This window comes from Esox lucius, chromosome 22 (assembly GCF_011004845.1).
Source record: "Esox lucius isolate fEsoLuc1 chromosome 22, fEsoLuc1.pri, whole genome shotgun sequence".
NCBI lineage: Eukaryota > Metazoa > Chordata > Actinopteri > Esociformes > Esocidae > Esox > Esox lucius.
In genome coordinates, this window is record NC_047590.1 from 10,218,378 (window position 1) to 10,240,582 (window position 22,205).

Here is a 22,205-nt window from a genome sequence, read left to right on the forward strand (position 1 = left end):
TAAATCATCAGAAAGTATAACAAAAATCTAACCATTAAAATCTAGCCAATAGACTACTTTTAGGGGACCAACAAAATTTCAAAATAATAAAAAGAAAAATTATTTAACATCTGATTGAGGGTTATACACTTTGCCATGCATTTCCTGGACTAGTTTTTATTGTGATGCTGTAGGACCAAATTTAATTGGAAATAATGACATTAATAATAATAAAAAACGTTCTTTGAGCATGAACATTTGTCATATAACTTCACTTACTTATGCCGCTTTCATGAAATTAGGCAAATGGTGAAAAAAGGTTTAATTGCGTGAAAGTACATTTGCAAATATTTAACAAACAAGCATTTTTCAGTACTTTGTGTTGACATATTTTTTACAGTATATTTGTGTATGTCTATGGAACAATAGCTGAAAATGTAAAATCTTCAAAAAAAATATATACAAAATTGATCAAAAATATAGTCAAAGTAATCCAAACAACATAAATCCCACATTACTATGAAAAACTCTGTACTACAACACAAAAACCTATTAAAACCTGAGTATCACAACATAGCAAAGGGTTTTCAAGTATTACCATTGATTCAAACTAAAATGCATCCATGTACAAAAAAACTACAAAAGATTGTTTTGAATATGACTTCATATAGTTCTGAAATGTTCAGAAAAATGATCACTTCTTCTGCCACAGTGAAAAGATAAATACTAAAATAAGACATTATAAGATCCTTATGACACATGAATCACATCCAAAAAACTTTTCTGCTTGTGTGTAAAATTCCCCAGTATCCTAGCTCTGGTCCAGGTTGTTACTGCTGGTTCCTTGACTAGCTGTAGTGAATTATGTTGCACTTCCACCTTGGACAAGAGCTATCCATTTTACCTGATTCCTGACTTACATATATCCTCATTTCAAGGTAACATGGACGTCCTGAGCATGAAACATGTCATAAATATTGACTATGCATTTGGTGCTTGAAAACCAACAGCCAACAATACAAAATGATACAAAATGAGATGAACACAATAACATATATTGCAATAAATGTTCAGCTTGGCTAGAGCAGGTAGTTGTCCGATGGTGTAGCAACATGAACACTAACAATTACAAATCTGAGATTGTTAGGGCAAAAACACTTTGCACACTAGATTAATTTAAACCTATCTTTATGCAGAGATAAACAATACCCTATTATACAGAAAATACAAAATACAAAATATAAAAAAAACTAAAACATTTTTGGCTTTTTATCTACAAAACATTGTTCTTTGATTTTTCACAAATAAATCTGCCATCTTCTTTTCAGTACATAATGTTTCACTTGCTTTGCATAAAGCAGTTTCCGGTCCAATTTTCTAGAATATGCACGCTGCAGAATAAGGTGTAAATGTCAGGTGCATCCTGCTCAGACTTTCCACTGGGTGATTCAAAGAATGATCGGTATTCCACAGAGCACTACGAACAGACAGATGTAGCATTTGAGATGACTTAATTGGCAGCAGATACAATCAGACCATCACTGTATCTCTGGACAAAACGAACATGGGTCTTGTGACCCTGGTACGTACATTCTCCTTTTTAAAGTTCTTTGATATTGAAACTATTAAATAACTGATCACAGAATCCATGACGAAACTGAATTGTTTGATATCTTATTGCGATGAGAGCCAAATGCGACAAGCAGCAGAGAATCCTGGTTTGAGTAATGGTGTCTCCTGTCGTCACCTGGTCTCCGGGAATGAAAGTAGCCTTGCGGCAGATTTGGGTGCATATCCATAAAGCTGCTGGTTGCACCGCTGGTCGGGGATCAGTTTTTCCATTCACATCATAATTAAAAGGAGTCATTTACATTCTAATCTTTTCATTTCTTTCATCATTTTCAGGCTCTCATATCCTTGCCATTTCAGGGACTCAAACCACTAGGCCACATTCTGGCCCTTAGAGACGCTGGTCTGGACACGGGCCGTGTTGGTGCATCTCAGACTGATCTGGGAACAGTTGGGTGAAGACGGGTGCATGGGTAGGTCAACCCTCGACGCGGCCGTTTGGGATTCAGCCAAGTCTACAGATGTTCGTGCTGTTGCTCTTTCCTGTTGGTTAACACTGTTCAGCCGAAGGCTTCCCATGCAGACGCTGAGGGGGGATGAGGTATGATGGTCTCCGCAGAGGGATGAGTGAGGACTCGTGCTTAGGGTTTCACAGCAATGATCATTGTGTGTGTGTGTGTGTGTGTGTGTGTGTCTATTTTGTCTGTTTGAGCTTCTCGATGTGGTGACACAGTTTGAGGGCGGGGCCTAGCTTCAGTCCCATGTACTTCATAATGATGTCACTCCGCAGAAGCGTCAGGGCCTTGCCGTCAATCTCCTGAAAAGACGGGACGGGGACAGAGTCAAGCAAGCAGAGCGTTTCCGACATACATGCATTAGTCTACTCGATGTGTGTACGTCCTGCAACGCTACCTGCACCTCTTTCTCCCCCAACATAGCATCAGAGCAACAGAAACAGTGCTTTTCTCAAGACCACAAAGCTATAGTGTTTTCCATTGTATACCGTGTCCTTAAAGTAGCTCACCCGACAGGAGAACATGTGTGATCGGCTGCGTCAATTGGGACCCATTTAAAAATGGGTTTACATGCTAAGAGGACGTTTGAATGGAGATGGTGCTGGTTCCTACACTAAAACCTAACCCTAACCTTGAACCCTAACCTTGAACCCCAGCATAAATCTGCAGCCTGTACCTAGTAACATTAACCCTTAATGTAAACGTTTGAAATGTCAACGTCAGAGTCGGAACATAAGCTCCGCCCTCGTAGCTTCGTCAACCAGTAACAAGACTTCTGCCGTTGACACGGAAACAAGATTGACGACGCTAAACGTCGGCCTGCTTTCGGAGACAGCCCAGGACTAGTCTGCCATGTTCCAGACTAAACACGAGGACACAGGCCATAGTAACAGAAGAAGACTATTATGAATATATCTCTTAGACAAAACACCATCCTTCCAACCCTGTCTGCTTCCTGCAGCTGACAGGAACGTACACACAGCAGGAGCACATCCGAACCAGACACCAAGTACATGTCCACTCTGGTTATTACTGCATTTTCTCAACACCGACATTACCAAGGGTCCATGTCAATAGTTTCATATCAAGCCTTGACCCACCACAGACAAACATCTTCGGGCTGCATCTCAAGCGGCTGTCTTTGCTTGTACTGTCTCCTTTCATCAGCAATGATTTCTTCAGTTTGAGAAAATGAGACAGTCCTTTCCTCTTAAAAGGACAAGAAACCAGTCAATAACTAAACCGATCAAGAGCCACTCACGTGTTTTCTGAAGAGCTCCACATGGGGTCCAAGGGTTTGTGGGTCGGCGTCACGAACAAACTGCATCACCTCGTCGACGGACCAGGTGGACGGGGTGTTCCCGGAACCATTCCCTGCCGCAGCTTCCCGGTCTGCAGCAACAAGCTGCTCCGGGCCCGTGGTGGAGCTTGGAGCTGGTGAAGGCGGAGCAAAGATGTCATAAAGACGCCATAATTATGTCCAAAACACCAAGATGTGTTCACAGTAAAATTGCAATCATCCGGCAGAAATCCAGACCGTTTATCCTTTCATTACGGGGATGGTACGAAACAAAATGTGTGTTACATTGTCCACTAGGTGGCAGCGGTATACAAAAAAACGCACCGGCATCAAAAGGCTTATCTTTGATGGCTTATTTCTGCAACTTTTGAATTTGATGCCCAAGGACTGGCCGTGCAAGACTACATCTGCCCCTGTGTAAATCAACAGTCAACATTCTTCCCAGTACGAGAGCCACTCAAGGCCCAGACGGACAGGCCAGTATGGGGGAGGGGGGGGTCATCTCTTACAAGGCCCAGACGGACAGGCCAGTATGGGGGAGGGGGGGGTCATCTCTTACAAGGCCCAGACAGACAGGCAAGTATGTGGGGGGGGGGGGGGGGGGGGGGGGGCGGGCGCATCTCTTACAAGGCCCAGACAGACAAGCCAGTATGGGGGGGGTTCATCTCTTACAAGGCCTACCTTCCACCCGTCTCTGCAGCGCCCTGGTCCCCAGCTCTGAGGGGTTGGAAGACATGCGTCTGAGAGGGGGTGGGGGTGGGTGACTGGGCGGCCCAGACCCAGGGTAGTAGGGGCTGCTGGACCCCTGGCCGCGGTACTCTGCGTGGGAGCGTACTGGCTGGGGTCGTGGGGTCATGGAGGGAGAGGTAGAGGAGGTATCCAAGGGGTCCTCTGAGAAACCATTCTCGCTGCGGGGAACGGGTTCTGCTTGAGAGAAAAGACAGGTAGGACCGTTAGAGCGCACACACACACACAGTCTCAAACACACACAGGCGCACTCGTCAGCACACACAACCACACACACGTGAATTCTTAAAATGACTAATGTAATGTAGAACAGAGCGCTTTAAACCAAACCAAACAAGTGGATAGCAACTGGTTATTAATCATGAAGAAACGTAGCTGATAGCTACTTAGCACTGTAACATTTCATTTGACAGCCCATCAATATCTGTACCGTAACTAAGACTTAATTAATAAAACTACACATCAGTGTTTTAATTAATCAAACGACGGTTCTGCATTAGGGAAAGTGTTTTAGTCATGTCCAATCAGGTCGCGGTAAGAAGGAAATTCATTGGCTACCTCTACAAAAGTGTCGAATGAGACCCAGAACAAGGAAGTGGTGCAGTTTATTACTTTAATTAAGTGGAGCACTCCTTTAAGTTTAATCACCACGGCCTGGTTCTGGCCCGAATCCCCTTTCTCCTCTTCTTCATATAAACCGATCTTAACCCGACGGAAGACAGTTAAACTCATCTGCGGACACCCCCCTCATTTTGCTCTCCAACCTGACATACAAGCGGACCGTCGCGGATACAGGAGGGGAAATGAGCTGGGGTCTGCTGGGATGAGGGGGGCTGGGTGTACCTTCTGCCTGCTGGGGGTCTGTGCTGTGCAGCACTGTGGAAGAGGAGAGGGGGACTGGGTAAGGAGTATAGTCCCTGTCCCTCTGGAAACGCCTGCTCCTCCCTATGGTTCTTCTGGCTATGGACATGGCCTCAGACGTCTCCTCTTTGACTGGGGGACAACACAGGAGCAAGGACACAAAGGTTGGCGTCAGTTACTGCCACTAGAGGGCCGCTGTACATGATGAAATGTGTAAGTATATTTGGTGCTTTTTCTACGCGTTTTAAATCTTTTGGTGGGAAATTCTAGTATTCTATGAAATAGACCTGAGCGACGGGCGTGATACGTGAACGATTCGGCCAGTCTAAAGTGCATGTCGAGGGTGTCAGAACGTTTTCAGATGCTAGTGTTGATAGCGTTTGGTAGTTTCCATTGCAAGTGCTGATGGTGTTTGATTAAGTTGTATGTTGATGGTAAATATGCACTAGCTTGTGGCTTTGTCACCAACATAAGGAAACATTTACTGTCATGCAACACACACACACACACACACACACACACACTGCATTCATAGTGAGGACAGTTCAGGGAATGACAATTCATTTATATTAATTGTAAGTTAATTTGTTTACTATAGACATTTTCTGCTCATCACTAGTAAATGTACACACACACACACACACACACACCTGACTTGCTCCGGTCATACGCCGTGTGTCCGGTGGAGGCCATGAAGGCCGGGCTGAAGGGCTGTGAGCTGAACAGGTTGTCACTTTGCAGCTGATGACAAAGCGTCTCCAGGAACCTCAGGACGAAGGAGGCCGATGAGGCCTGGGGCAGCTTGACATAGTGGATCCCACCGTCGCTACGCACTGTAGGATGAGGGGGGGGGGGGGTCAAACACAGACAGGACCGGCTGCTCTTACTGTGTTACCAATAATCAAATGTTATTTATAGAGCACGTTTCTGAAACAGGACGCATTGCAAAGTGCCTTTATTGGATTTGTTTCATGATGTGTGATTGTATCTAGCTGATGAGAAAGGCTTTGGGAGAACAAAGCGGGGTGAGGCAGACCAGAACAGTGTTGGCTAAAACCTGACGAAAATATATCCGTCTTGGGATAAATTGCTTGAACGTGACAATGATAAATTAAACAAATAAATGATGCTAATAAGCACAACCCATTTTCAAATCATCCTTTTTAACCATCACTACTAGCTTGTGGGTTGTAGCTGTCAATTGTCCCATTAAAAGGTTATTTCACATCAAACGTAAATTCTTTCCAGACACTCTTTTCCAGAACGACTCACGGTAGTGAATTCATACGTGTCCTACACTAGTCTGGTATCTTCTCTGGTATCGTGACGTGATATGTACGGTACAGAATGCCTGCGCTGGGTGGCTGGATGTGGTCAGGGTCCATCCTTTTGGGGTTTTAGGTCTAGTTCTCCAGCTTATGAGACAGGCCCTGGGGCTGGAGGGGGCAGAACCCCGGCACTATGCCCTGGGGGTGTGGGGTTGAGGGTAGCCTATTGTTGGGCTAAACCGTGGTCACATGGGCAACTGTAGGTTGGATGGCTGATATGCTGCTGTACAGAGGCAGACTGGGGCAACAGAATGGGGGCAGGAGGGTATGTAACCCAGATCCAAGGAGAACAAAATCCCTTCACCTAGTGGCTGAAACACTAGATCCATCTGGCTGATGGCTTTATTAAAAGACCACTTCAGCAGGCATTATTATTTTCCCTATATGGCGCTGTGGCAGATGGCCTAGAAGAAGATTTACTCCCCCCCCTCCCGACACACACACACACACACACACACACACACAGAAACCCCCCCCCGGAGAGTCCCTCCAATCAGACCCGCCCAAAGCAGGTTATGGCCGCTTGTCACTTCCCATTACCCTCACACAGGACATCAGCTGCTGCTGCCGCCACACACACACGCGCACGCACGCACGCACGCACACACACACGCACGCACGTACTCTTTATTCTAGCACACATTAGCCAGTGCTCCATGTGGTTCCTGATTGAATCCCCAGTCTACTTCCATATTCCCATTTGGAATGATTTGAATTGGACGCAGGAACTATTTGAATAGACTGGTCTAGACAGGCCAGAGGGACACAGTGGTCACCCTCCCTCAGTCCTTCACAGCATCACGGCCGAGTGACGTCAGCCCTGCAGGGACGTGACCATCTCGGTTTGAACTGGGGCCTTTGACACATCACAGGGGTGCGTTAACACACTCCACTAAATTCTAAGAGTTAGGTAGGGGAGCTAATAAAAAATTTCCGGGCCATTTAAAAAAAAGGACAAAGTAGTTTTTTTTTTCTCTCAATCAGATAGGATTAAATTCACAGAAATGTAATCACTACAGCATGTTTGAGTACCATTCACTTAATCACCCTAGAACACATCTATTCCTTTCTGAAACACATTAGATCACTTCCGATCAACTGGGACCAGTTCTTAAGTGGGCTGCATTAGGGTGGCAATGCGACTGTGAGACGTGTGGCGCCGAAGTAACAGTCCTTATGACACCGGGTATACATACACCCCACCACCCCACCGCTACATACGCCCCACCGCTGAATAATAACAGGCCCTGATCACAGACGATATCAACAGGGCCCAGCTAAAGCCACCCGGTACCTCTGATGATCTCTCCTCCGTCCGACTGGGACTGCAGGAAGCTGAAGAGGACGGTCGGCTGGAAGGCACAGTCCACGCACGACTGGACGGCCTGCTGCAGGACGCCGTTCACCGGCCCGGGCCCGAAGTGGTCTGGCAGGAGCTGCAGCTGCTTCCTGTCCAGGTGTGGGCCGCAGGCGCCGTGCTTGTTCACGTACACGCAAACTGGGTGGAGAGCGGACAGGCGTCAGGGCAGAAACGCTGCGGGCCGAGTCCAAGAGGCGTCCTACACTTGCTTGTATGCGGTGCATTCATTAACTGTGTATGTGCGTATTGGATTAACTGCCCGCGTTCTCTTACCTGTGGATACAACTCCTTGGCCAGAGTTCAGGCTGCTGTCCGTTGGTCCATTCATGTTGTTCAAGCGGTTTTCAGAGGCCAGCGTGGACCCAGAGACCGTCCCCGAGGAGGGCAGGATTTTGGGCTTCCTCTGACACAAGCGACACAACGCACACCGTTAGTGCTGAAAACAACACCGCGCATAAAAGAACACCCGTATCCCAGGGAAACCCCTCAAATGTTCCGGGACCACGCCCCTTAAAGACAAGTGCTGGAGAGAAGAGAGACCTCCGTGGCCCCTGGCCCCTACCTTGCTGCCCGGCTTGGGCCCTCTCTTCTTGTGCGGCCTGGGGGCCAGCTGGGGGCCCGTCTTGGTGATGGAGCCTTGTGGCGAGCCACTAAGAGCGGCCGCCGCCGCCGCCGCCTCCGCCGCCGCCTTGAGCAGGGCGATGGTCTGGAGCTTGGGGCGTCGTCCGCGCACCCCCTTCCGCACGGGCAGAGGGGGCAGCGGGTGAGGCAGACGATAGGAGGACTGGGACTGCATGGAGCGTCTGGAGGGGATGGGGGGAGAGGAAGCTGGGAGGAGGAGGGCCTTCGGCAGGGTGACTGAAACAACAGGGAGGGATGTTGGAAAGGAGGTGACTATTTTGTTGTGTTGTTTTAACTTCAAATGGGAGGTAGAACGCAGGAGGAGGACCACTGGGGCACAGAGGTAAGAGACTACCAACACACACACACACACACACACACACAAATCCTTTAATGTCTGTTCCTATTTACATAGAGGATCACACTGAGGTGTAGCTAGTCTACATTTGGAAACGCAAGAAGATCAAACACCGACACAGATTAATAAACATCTTTAAACCTCCTGCTTTGACTCACAGCTACAGCTCAATGTCAGAATGCACACCTTGGTTTCCAATAATCTACAATCTCTACACACACACACACACACACACACACACGAATACAATGTACTTACACACACAAAATCTACTTATACACACAGGCAAACCCAATCTACCTCTGGCAGACAGGTTCTTTACATATCCAAAGTGTCATATTTCCATTACTCGTATTGCTTGGCTTCACTTTAAGTGTTTCACAGTTCGCCCAATTTACCCTCAAAACACTGAGTCAGTGGAAGGAATGGTCGGAAGCTTTGAGGGGAAAAAGAAAGCAACACAGGCAGGAATTTTTTGAAGGGAACAGAGGGAGAGAGATATTCCAGAGTGGTCTCCTTACATAGGGATAACAGATACATTTCCAGAGCCTTGTGTCCTCTCTAGGTTGTGACAAGTCTTTTGTCTAGGTCCCTCCCCCAATCATTACAGGGGTCAAAGGTCAGTCTCCCCTGAGTCCAACCAGGTAATCCCCTCCGATTTCAGCTAGCCAGCCTCACGCTAACCTATAACTTTGAGTTTCCTTTACATGGTAATGGCAGGTTCAGGTCTGGATGGTAGAAATACAGGAACCTAGAATGTCTAGGAGCACTGCTATATGACACATAAATCGGCACCTGGGTTTGTAGACGTTTTCATTCAATCACTGTAAAGAAAAAATGGAACAGCTTTAAATATTCAGTTTTATTTTTCTATTCTTTTTTTGTTATTATTTTAATAGGAGCAGAAGCAAGGAGCTCAAGAATCCATGACTAAGCAAAAAGGACTACTTTACATTATGGTCCAATATAAGCGCCCAGCCGTCCATAATAGAAATGCACTCTTATCATAACCACCAGTCCACTGACTCTGGCTTTCAAATTCTGAACCTGATGCCTTCTTTTTGACGTTTCACTATCAACCATAAGAGCACAAAGGGAGAGAAAGGCAGAGCCTAAGATATCTGCAATTCAAAGCGCAGTCAACCCGTCCATCAATAGAGGTGTAAAATGGCACATCCAGAGAAAGACATTGAAAGGCATTGTGGGAAATCACACAAAAGCAGCAAGTGGCCCCGGCCTCAAAAGTCAGTCCACGATTCTGCCTTTTATTATTAACCAGAAGGAGAGAGAAAGAGTGTGTGCATGTGTATGTGTGTGTGTGTATGTCAAATATGACCTGATAAACATCTTCCATTTCAATAGCGGAGCTCAGAGGCTGGTGGTCCAGTAGAGAACAGGCCTGGGTTCAAATACTATTTGAAATTATTCGATAACACAAGCGTTTGCTGTGGCGCTGCTTTGAGTGGTGGATGGGCGGGGTTTGCGGTTTCTGCTGGTTCTATTGTACTATGGAACCCTAATAAAAACCTGGCTGAAGTATTGGAAATTATATGAAAAAGTCTATCACCCTAGGTGTGGTAAAGAGACAGCTGAAGACAAGGGACTGCTGCTAGTCCATAACACAAGGTCTCTGGAAATGTCCAAAATGGAAAACTGTTTAGCGCACTGATTGGTGGGGTTTCGTTTGGACTGGCTTTACAGCATTCTCCGAGGGCCAGCAAAATGCAGGAATGGCCACTTAAGAGGCTTGGAAAAGCTTTAATTGAGAGATGAGTGAAAGTGGTAAAGAATAGAGAGGAGTTCCATTTCACTGGGGGGAGGGCTCACTTATAAGAGGTGAACCCCCCCCACACACACAGACACGAGCATGCACATACACAACTAAAAATATCAACAACACACTGGGTTGAAAAAAAAAAAAGGGTCAGATCGTCTCCCTGCATAGTTTTTTTTTAAAGCAGGGCCTGGACGCTAGCAGCCTTCAACAACATTTCAACTAAATTGTTCTGCTTCCAAAGCAAGGCCATAAGGAGTTAATCATGACTGGGTAATTCCAGGCTGACCCAGTGACCCGATGGTAGGGAGCCCCGGGCGCTCAGGGAGCTGTGAAATGTGGCTGCTGCCTGTTTTGGCGGACCGGCTGACTGGGGGTTGGTCGGGGGTCTGCCTGTGTGCGCCTGGGCTGGCGGCAGCTTCGGCCTAATTACCCAGCTCTCCCTCCTGCAATATTTACATTTCACTGTTGACTAGATTGGCTCTGGAGGACCTGGTTCTACCTCATATCCTGTATGATTGAGTTCCCTGGTCCAGTGTGAATCGGAACCACATGCTATAAGCCCAGGGGGCCTGTGGTAAATGTGGGGGGGGGCGGTGATTGGGTCAAGTTTTAGGTACCGATTGCCTCCACTTTAAATAATACAACATGTTACTGTTTAAAATATCACAAACAATCTGTTGTACTAAAAAATACAAAAGTAAATCAGTTCAACATATAGATGATTATTCCCATAATCTGAGAGATTAAAAACCAATTCTCTAAAGACAAATTAATTCATTAGAAATCATGGAAAACAATGTGCCTAAATATACATTTAGGAAGCAACATGCCTGGTTCTTTCATATCAAAAATGTTGAATCAACAGTCCAATTATGCTGTCGGAGACCAGAAGAGTCCTGAATTTCAGGCACTGTCCCCCAAAAAGCTCTACATTTAAATAATTCAAATCTACCCGAGCAAACAAAGAGAGTCACAGAAATAATCTGCAGTTAGTCATTTATCCAGTTTAACCGGTGAGAGACATGAAACAGCCATTCATTCACACAAAGAAATAGTGTTCCCTCCTTTCTTCATCTGACGTTACTAAAAAGAGGTCTATGATTGTCTCCGAAACACACGTGAGAGGAAAGGGAACTGAAAAGCCACCGCTAGATGTTAAAAATAGATAGCAGACAGAACAGAGGCAGCTTACTCACCAGGAACCCCCCCAAAACGGTGCTAAGTTTCCACGTAGCAACAGCAGCAGTAGTCCACAACAACAGAACCCTCCCACCAGAGTTTCAGGGTCTGGACAGGGTCTCACACTCTGTCCCTCTTTCGTACTCTCTCTCTCTCTCTCTCAAGCGTCTCTCTTTATTTCTGTTCGTCTCCCCACTTTCTCTTTCTCTCAGATTGCTATTTCCCTCCTGTCTGTTTTGTCCCTTTACCCTCTATCTCTCTCTCTCTCTATTTCTATACAATCCCTCTCCTCTACCTCTTTCTCCTTCCCTCTCTATCTCTCCGTATGTTTCCGGTCCACAACAAAGACCCACACTGCTGCCTGACTGACTGCCTGACTGACTGAGGCGGTATCTGCGACGGGAGGAGCTAACAGTAGCCTGGCGCCCTTCCCTCTCCGTGAATGAGTCGAACAGAGCGGCAGAGGGCTCATTTGCATGGGAGGGAAGGGGGGGGGGGCGGGGGGGGGGCGGAGCAAGCCAGAGTGGGAGGGAGGAGGGGGGGGAGGCTTTTATGCATGTTAACAGTGAGCCATATTGACAGTGCTCATCAGTCACCTGCCATATCGCTCTCTTCACCGGGCCCCTCCTCGGCCCTGTAAGGGGGTGACGGGGGAGGGGGTTGGGGGTAAAAGGTTCAAATGGATCAGAGGACCCAGATTGGGAAGGGGGGAGGGGGGGGTGTGATGGGTGAGGGGAACAAATGGCAGGAAGGGGGGGGCACACAGGGGCTCTCGTAGGGTGCAGACACAGAGCTCCCACAACCCCTGGAAGAATGGGAGGAAGGGAGAGAGAGAGAGAGAGAGAGGGGGAGAGGGAGGGAGAGAGGGACTCCGACCTGTAACCCAAGAAGAGGGGGGTCCCTCATCTCTCCGTAACCTAAGCCCGTTCAGCCGTCCCTGGAGGACCCGGTGAAAACCGTCAGGGAGAGGGGCAGTAACCACTGGCATGGAACTACAGGAGATACGGCTTCAAACACCCTGCCGGACTCCAAAATGGCACCCTGCACTTCACAGGGAACTGGGCGCTGTAGTGCACTTTAAAGGGGAACAGCACCGTGGAAGCAGCCTCAGACATCAAAGTGTGTTAAAAGTCTCCCTTTAATCTGACTGTGCAAACTGTGCAAACAAAGAAAGCTAATCTCCAGCAAATAGGATCGCGCTGCTGCTCATAACGTTTTTCCCTTGACGGGTGCCGCCCGGAGAAACAATTTGAGGGTCATGTGAGGGTTTAATAAGATGATAAAAATGGTGTTTGGGGGTTTGCTCTCGGGCTGTAGGCTCAGTGAATGCATATCAACTAAAGAAAATGTATTCCTTCAAAGTATGTTTAAATTCTGCTGTTCAACTGTAAGCCTCAGGTGAGAAGAATGTGTTGCTTTCCCAACATGTATGAATAATGCTAATGAACCAATAGGAGAAGAACAAGAGAATACAAAGAGCATAGCAACTGCTTATATTTGATGGAACAAAGGGACAGAGAAACAGTTCTTTCAACCATCAGTAAATAAAGTTGAGAAACATTTACCTAGTTTTTTTTTTTTTTTTTTTACAATTGTAATGTTACAAACTATGATGCTAAATGTGAATGTTTATTGTTCTACAAATAAAATAGTTACAGTTCCCTATTTACTTTATTCTGTGTTGTCATGATTTGGTTCAAAAGACAAATAAATATCAAATTACTGTACTCCATGTACATTAATTACGTACATGATTCAAGCTAACCAAGAAATAAAAAAAGAGTAATGTTTAAACTTTCTTAAATAATCTTCTATTTTCTTTTTATCAATATAGCTAGAGAGATTGAAAATATCACATTCAAATTAGAATAATATACAAATAACTTTGTTGCTCCTGAAATAAACACAACACAAATGTCACATAAAAAAAACATGATTAAATACTTAATTAAAATTTCTGATAATTAAAACGAAAGTTTGTTTTGGCCTCTCTTGCTTTCCTTAACTCTAGGTATTCTAACTTCTAGTAAACCAACAAATAAATAAAATATAAATTTAAATATCTTGTCTATTGATAATAGTTACTGTGTAACTACACATTTTCATAAACATACTTATTTTTTATTGGAAATAAAGTAAATCCCTAATGACAAAGAAAATTAAGCCATTCCGAATCTACATTACAAATGTTTGAGTTATTTTGACATAATTGTTTGGTTCAACGGGAAGGTGGGAATTTTCTTTTTATCAGGGAATCAACAATTGATTCTACATGCAAATTATCAATAGGCAAAACAAGGAATAAACTAAACATATTACATTAAACAAATAAAAAACATTTTGTATGTCCTAATTATCACAGTCATTTCCAAACATACTACTCTCCTCTCCACTCTGTGGCTCAAGCTGCATTTAGTCCATCCTCATCGAACAGATCCATCCAGACATCATGCTCTCCTGGTCAGAGCCTGTCTGTGCCCTGTTTCTCCTGGTCAGAGCCTGTCTGTGCCCTGTCTGTCCTGGTCAGAGCCTGTCTGTGCCCTGTTTCTCCTGGTCAGAGCCTGTCTGTGCCATGTCTCTACTGGTCAGAGCCTGTCTATGCCCTGTCTTTCCTGGTCAGGCCCTGTCTGTGTGGTTATGGCAACATTCATTCAAGCCATTTCATAACAGCTCTACATGTCAGCAACAACAGAGACGTTACAGTGTGAGAGTCTGGAGCATCTCAATCTAATCCCCCCCTTAACCAGACGCACGCCTCCATTCAAACGCCTACCTCCAATGGCCCATTACTGCCCATTATTACCTGACTGGCCTCAAAATGGAGCAGGATGGAGTTGATTGGCGACCATTGATAGACATTACAGTAGCTAAAGCAGGTAAGAGGACTTCATGTATCTGAGGCGCCATGCCTGGTGCTTTGATACCTCCCTACAAACCCTCAGTAATATGCATTTGTAAAAATTGTAACCAGAAAAAGCCCACGAATGCTGACATCAACCAGCGCAAAGTACAGCTCGTCAGACCACAATGAAAATGTCTTACAGTTGAATTAAATTTTGACTTCAAGACTGACCAACCGTCCGCCCCCCCCCCCGGCAGATTAATGTGAGCCTCACAGAGGTGCTGGTAAAACCAGTTCCGCAGAGTGACCCTCATAAACGCAGGAAGTATGCGTTTCCTAACGGTTAAACTTCAACTGTGAGATACGACACATCCATCTCCACGACAGGCTACATCCGCTACAGACCCACATCGCGACACACGCACGCGCACACGCACACGCGCAAACCCTAAACACAGGAAGAGTATTGTAAACACGCCTGCCGAGGCTGTAGCTCAATGGAGGTAGACCCCATCAAGACCAGTTTGAAATAACACATAGCCACCGCCCTCACTCACAGTCAACACCTCTTCACTCTGCTACGGCCGCATCTGTCTGCAGGCTTAGCTGTCGTCGTAGCAACGATCCGCTGGCAGACCAGAACAGAGCAGCCTGTAAACCGGGCCAGGGCCGCACACCCTGGCACCAAGGAGCATACGACTGGTTTTCCTCACTAACTAATAATTCATAGGGCGTTTTCTCCAGGAAGGCTGGAAATGTATCATGTGCGAAAAACAGAGGTGGCTATCCAAACCACTAGCAAAATGGTTGGACTGAGGGCATTTTACTCTTAAACACGGTGAACCCACATTTTGGGCTTGGTTACATATTTGTTTTGAATAAAAATCACAGGCATAAATGTAGAGAAAGAGAGAGGGAGAGAGAGGAAAGAGAGAGGGAAAATAATCTTAATTAGACTAAAATAGAGAACGACATTCAGTTTTCTTCTTCACCAATCAGATTGACAGGTGACTCAATGTTGAGTTAATCCCCTTCCTTTGTTGGGGACTTAATTAGGAGTTAATTATCCCTCTATTTCAGTTTTTGTAATATTACATACATGTTTTAAAATAACCAATAATTATAGTTAAAAAAATTGGGTCAACTTGAGAAGAGAAACTGAGGGAATCTGGAAATGAAATCTTACGGCTTGGTTCACACAAGTAGCTTGTGTTATGATGATAATGGAAACTAATTGGTCACAGCTTGACAAAGTTATGAAACAAATAATAATATGCCATTCCATACCCAGTATGAGACTCCTAACAGTCAAGAATAATTACCTGTTACTGTCAGCAATACATGTAAACAGGCCTTTTCACAATGAAAATGTATTCACGTCTTTATAAAAACCCAACTGCGTTGCAATTATTGTGAAACATTTGGTAGCTGTAAAAGTGCTACCAAAATCCTTCTGGAAAGAATGTATTATTAATTACTTTTTTGTCATCTAGATCTGCTCATTCATTCGGCTTCAGAAAGAAAAAGCATAAAAAAGTAGAGGTCTGCTGCTCTCTAGTGGTGAGGTTGCTGTTTGCTGCCCTCTAGTGGTGAGGCTGCGGTACTTACAGAAGTTACCAGGAGGCTGGATACTGTGTCTGGTCAGGGCACACCATCCTACTGGGAAGATATCCCTGGAGTCGAACTTGCACCAGTAGTCGAAGGCACCCCTCCAGCCATCAAACATGACAAATATCTCATCACCTAAAAAATAAAGACAATAGAAATACTAGTAGAAACAAGGAAATGCATCAAATGGTTGACAAAATAAACGGATGACATCACAATAAACAAAATAAAACCTAGTTATATTCGAAAGATGTCTTCCAGAGAGAGGGGGTGGTGGTTGGACAAAACGTTTCAAGAAACAAAGATTTTGTCACCTTTGACCTCTCCTATGGTTGCAGGACATATCAGGTATGGATTCTTCTTATCTACAGCTTCTAGCTTCATACCGGGTTTAAAGTGGTTCTGGGACGGCTTTGGGGGCTCCTGCACACACCCAGACACACAGAGACAAACATGTTTCCCTCAATTGGTCCCGAACAGTCAGGCTCCAGTAGCACAACGGACCAATAACATCAACGTGCATGAAGGAATCAGGACCTTTTTAAAGGCCGTGGCAGGAGCCATCTCAGCTCCACTCAGCGTTCTCAGGAGGAACATCGGCCACGAGGACGCGTTCATTCGAAAACCTGAAACGTAAAGACACACAGGTATAGTCCCTATGTAAGCTTCATGTCTACTAAGCCTTTATAACACGTTATGCCTCCTGATGTAGCGTCATGTCTAATAAGCCTTTATAACATGTAACGCCTCTTAATGTAGCATCATGTCTAATAAGCTGTTATAACATTATAACAAGTTACATCTCTTCAGACAGCTTGATGTCTAAAAAGCCATCACGACGCCTTATAGCAGGTAATGTGTTTAATGTAGCTTCACCCAGAGGTGGCTGCAGCATGTCCCCTTTCCTCTCGCACGTTCCTATTGGCTGGATGTCAGCAGAGTCCACCAGTCTCCAGAAGTCGTTGGTGTTGTCACTCCCGTCGAGACGGAGGCGCAGGCGGGTACCCATCATGCCCATCACCGTGGCGATGCAGACAGACGCGCTGTTCCGGGGGTCATGGGCCTCCAGCTTCATACCAGCCTTGAAGTCGTTGGAGGGGGGGAGGCGGGACTGGGGGGGGGGGGGTGCAAGAATCGTTATAACAGAGCTGGACCGGAGGGGAGGATGGCTCATGTTGTGTCGTCATGCTATTTATCAACTCAACTATCATATTCAAGCATCTATGATATGGCAACAGTACTGAACACAAGCTATTAAAAAAAAGCATGCGAACTAAGATAAGAAAAAAGTACGAGTACAAAAGTAGTCAAAAAATAATCGTAGTATTCTGAACAGTACATAGGTGGAAAATCTACCTGTCGAAAACAGCTTGGAGATGCAGCTGTAGATGACGTTTCCTTCAGGTACTCTTCCCAACTAAATGGCTCTAATGAAAGAAGCGGACATTGCTATAATCTACACAAATATCCAAACACACTGCCATAAATACTTGAACATAACTGTAGGTTTTGAACAAGTATTTCTGCCAGCTGTTCTAACTGTTCATCACATAGACTTGATGGCCTACCATTAGACTTGTCCAGAGAGGGTGGACCTGTAGAGAGGTAACTACAGCCGGGTTTCTCATTCCTCTCTTCTTTGGGCTCTGAAAAACAACACATTTCAAACGCATATTAAAAACACAAACAAACCGAAAATAACACAAAATAAAATGGAACATAGCTTTGTTGTACAACGTGCAAAATACACAAAGTAAATACATTACCCTTCTGAGGTGTTCTGCCCATGGTGACCTCTGACCCGTAAGGGACCAGGTAGCTGCTCCAGATCAGGGGTCTTCAGCCAGCGATGACCTCTCAGGGTTCCTCTACAAACACTTTGATGAACTCCTTAAGCGGTTACACAGAGACACACTTTTATTTTCTCTTTCATTTCTCCCGACACACCAGGATAACGGGCTGGGCCAACACGTGCGCCGCATGAGGGCACAGCGAGCCTTGCCTGAGGAGTTTGCACGCACGCGGGTTGCCCGAGGAATTCAATCAACCGCGATGAGACCAGGAAATCCACGTTGCCTGTGCTTCGCTGCTCCCCGGGGAATACGGCTCAATTCGCAGTGACAGTAGGGCTTCCAAGCGACTCATCGGTCAGTGGCATCGGCTCGAACCTCCGCAGTGCCTCCTGGGAGAAGCCCTTAGAGTCACCTCAGACGTTGCTACAGATTTTTTACTCCAACTCACTTCAAAACACTAGAACTGTGCGTACAGGGCAAAGTCTTCAGTTTCCACCCTTACAAACAAAAACATGTTTTTCGTCCCAGGAATGTCAGGAGGTTGTCTAAAGATCCCCCCCCCCCCCGTCCCTCGCTGTTCAGGTTGGCTGGTTTTTGTTAGCACTAACGTTCCCCTCTCTGCCCAACGAGTGACCCTAGACAATGCCCAGACAATTTCAGAAAACATAAAAAGTGACTTGCTCAGGTTGACCCTCTACAACATCTGTTTGGCATGACCTTTCCTGACACAGGAAATAGCACAGGTCCGACACCCCTGCAACAAGCCAATTCAGAAAGCGGCTTCCCGCCTGAAGCCCGGCCATCCAAAGCTCCCCCACGTCACCTTGCACCACTCAACGCTCCACTGGCTCCCAGCTGAAGCCCACATCCACTACAAGACCACTACAGCGCAGCAAGGGGAACTGCCCCCACCTACCTTCCGGCAATCCTCAAACAGTGAATTCCTAATCGCCACCCCTCATCTCTTTATCCGCCCCGCCCCTAAAGAAGGGCAACTCCGGCTCAGCCTAGTCGGAGCTCGTCTCCGTCTCGACACCCCAACGGCGAAACCGGGCTCCTCCTCACGCTAGGACAAACCCGTAGGCCTTCCTCTTAAACAGCTCTGCACTGACTAGCACAGGCTTTGCCGGTAACTTCTTTACTGTGAACTAAAGTAGTTGTTGCCTCACCCGGCAAACTCAGGGTTATTGAAATAATTGTGACCGCACTCTGCCAAATTGACAAAAACCGTAGCGTCAATGTCAGTGTAAAGAATCCAAGCTAATCTGTGTGGTTTACTGGGCACGGAGGAAAGACGTATTTTCGTAATGAGCTATCTAAAAAAAAATTTAAAAAAAGAAGAAAGAAAGTATGGCAGCTATAGCCTCGTCACTCCTCCCTTTGATCTTCATACGCCTGCGTGGTCCAAAGGCCTAAGAAATGATTATCGGCGATGAAACACACTTGTGGCTTTCATTCCCACAGAACACATTCATCATGCCTGTTCTTTTCCTTTGGTGTTTCCCGCCAGAGCTTCCACTACTTCCACTACTTAGTTCCAAGCAATACTGAGAAGTGAAGATGGTTTTAAAAAGCACATTGAGTTGCACAGACATTTCTCAAATCAGAAACCTTTGGGCTCCTGTCTGAATCCAATCATGACCCAAGTGTCCCAGAATCAATGGAACTTCCCGGTTAAAAATAGCATACAGACATTCAATAATTCTTCATGGCCAGTGAAAATGTGGCCATCAACAGATGGAATACAACATCAACAGAGCCTACAAACCTGGATCATTCCTGTTCAGCAGATACCTTACATTCTCAGGATAAAACCAGCCAATCAACGAAGAGGTCAACGTGAGAAGACATCCAGGTAACCAGTGAAGTCCCAATTAAATCCACATGACATAAAAGTCTGAAGAAATCTTCTTTTTCGGTCAACATCTCTATGTGCTTCAAAACAAGTCTGGTTTAGGTTTAGCACTACTACAAATCTCAAAGTCTATCCCCAGCTACCCATCAACACTCCAGCCTTCTCCCTCTATCTCATACTGTGTGTGAATCCCATTGAGCTTGCTCCAGCTATAAAGATTCCTAACCGCCATAAAAGGCTATTAGGCCGTGTACATCTGGAGAGACTGGGGGAGTCTAGAATTCTACATAAAAAGGATTCCAGAACCTCTCATTAAAAGACAGACGATGTCTGCCTTCTCATTCGCAGAGGCCCCATTCCATTCAGGAGGGACACACCCCCAGGACAGGAAGGAACCCTTTGGAGTGGAGATGTCCCCGCTTTACAACAGGAGAGGAACTAATAGGGTTTAGGTTAGGTCTACTTCCTTATTGCTGGAAGAGCAGATCAGTAAAAACAGATCAGTAGAATATTTAGATAACAGTATGTCATCTAAGACAAGGTTCACTGACTTCAGAAACCAAATACTAAAATCATACTAAATGGAAATGAGGATGGATGGATGGTGAAGAATCACTCGTTAAACAATGCAGTTATGAAATAGGCTGTATCATTTGATTTAGAAACATTTCTTAAATAGCAACAAACAACCTGTTATTTTATAAAAACTTTTGTTTGTATAATACTACCTAAAAAACACAGCATCTATAAAATAAAATACAGCTATTTTACTAACCTGCACCACCTCCTATCCCCATTTCTTACATTGTATAATAACACTATATTATGAGATTACATGTTGAATGATGTCTGATGAAAACTACTGTCGGGGGCGTGTCTATCGAGTAGCTAGCTGCACAGCGCACTCTGAAGTGGGCGTCAACTGAAGAGGTTCACAGTAATTTACAAGTGAAAAATATATATATTTCACCTTTCTTTTGTTGAAATTTCTTTATATAAATATTGAAATAATGAAAAATGCAAAAACCGATACATAGAATACAATACTATACCATTATTTGAGTCAATAACGAAGAGAAACCTGTTATTGATTGGTTCATTGTTTTCAAAAGAAAATTATGAAGCATGCGAATAAGTTTATAAAAGATGAAAGGAAAATAAAATAGGTCATGTTGGCTTCAAAACAACATGAGGCACTCAATATGGAAAATAGGCTACAATATAATATTAATTTCCTTTACAGTACTCTCATTCATCACACTGTTCCTGGCCGTAATGATACCTACTGATGACACAACGTTTAGATCCAGAAATGCTCCATTAGACGTTTTCATTGTTGTTTTTCTTATATACTGTAAAGCTGTTTTGTACGTCTCTGAAAGAATTTGATCACCAACAGCGCCCACTGTGAAGCAGCAGAGTCCAGGGAATAGGCTAGCAGTAGCAGAGCCAAAATGTGCCATGAAAAATACACAGCGAGCTCATGTCGTAACAGAACATTGTTTACGTTTGGTCTCAGATTTTTCGGCCTCCGCACATACATAAACCAGCAGATGAAAGGGCAAATTCGATAAGCTACATCGAGAAGTTATTAGGAAACACACACATAACGCAGTACTCACCGTTTTGAAAAGGTATTCGCGTCAGACCCTTCTCTTGCCATCAGATGCAGGCCGCCATATTCAGTGTACCTACGCGCATGTCCAGCAGCGAACTGCAATTCATATTTTACAGGTTTGATACTAAACGAAAAATATTCATTGATTAGATTAACTGTACACCATTTTTTGTAAATGTATTGTCGTTTTAACAGGAAACAACAATAGTGTTTTAAACTAGAAATTCAAAAACAGTTGTAGTACAAAAACCTATGACATTCCCATAAATATTTAAATTGATTGAAATATTTCTTCGAAACGTATCATGACAACATATCTGATGATAAATGTTATTTTATATTAAACTGTTATGACAAGGCTTTATTGTGGCGAAAGGAGACAGGAAGACAGAGAAAGGGAGGCTTACTATTTTGTAGTTAATTAAAAAATGAACGATGAATAATAATTTTAAAAAAATACGTATAGCATAACGTATAGCATGATTTTACGTGTTTCATAGTTAATATATTATATATTCAATGACTGACAAAGAGAACAGTAAAACGCTCCAAACGAGATTCCACAGGTAGCATACATTGGTTCAAGCTGTTTTGGGCTTTGTTAACCATTTTCCCTAAAATTCATCTTGCAATATTATTATAAATAAATGTACATATGGTTTCAACTGGATATTCTTTTCCTGGTTTTACTTTTAGGCAAATTGCAGTTAAATGTATGTGTTTTGGAGGAAACAATCATACCATCATTACAGTATTATGTAAACTATTACAAATATAGGCTACATGGCACAAGAAATGACGTTCAAAACGTTTGAGTCGTTTTTTTTTAATCTATTTATATTTCGTAAGTCTGTCATTTTGAGGCCTACACATTATGTTTTCGTTATGTATTTTG

General features: G+C 44.6%; 1 protein-coding gene across 6 annotated transcripts; it reads right to left on the minus strand.

Moving 5' to 3' along the window:
* Positions 1–286: 286 nt before the first annotated feature.
* Positions 287–21,388, minus strand: scml2 (Scm polycomb group protein like 2). 6 transcript variants are annotated; one of them, XM_010886464.3, is made up of 16 exons: positions 21,315–21,388; positions 17,811–17,934; positions 17,613–17,690; positions 17,401–17,471; positions 16,921–17,155; positions 16,582–16,670; positions 16,359–16,467; positions 16,045–16,179; positions 8,222–8,517; positions 7,933–8,062; positions 7,594–7,797; positions 5,622–5,804; positions 4,954–5,103; positions 4,036–4,287; positions 3,325–3,497; positions 287–2,365 (listed from the first exon to the last, which is right to left on the minus strand). In XM_010886464.3, the coding sequence occupies exons 2-16, from the start codon at positions 17,830–17,832 to the stop codon at positions 2,243–2,245; spliced, it is 2,250 nt and encodes a 749-aa protein (XP_010884766.2). In that variant the 5' UTR covers positions 17,833–17,934; positions 21,315–21,388; the 3' UTR covers positions 287–2,242. The 6 variants fall into 6 exon arrangements, with proteins under 6 accessions (XP_010884766.2, XP_010884767.2, XP_010884765.2 ...); XM_010886465.3 differs by having other exon boundaries at positions 4,045–4,290; XM_010886463.3 differs by having other exon boundaries at positions 4,036–4,290.
* Between the last annotated feature and the right edge of the window lie 817 nt (positions 21,389–22,205).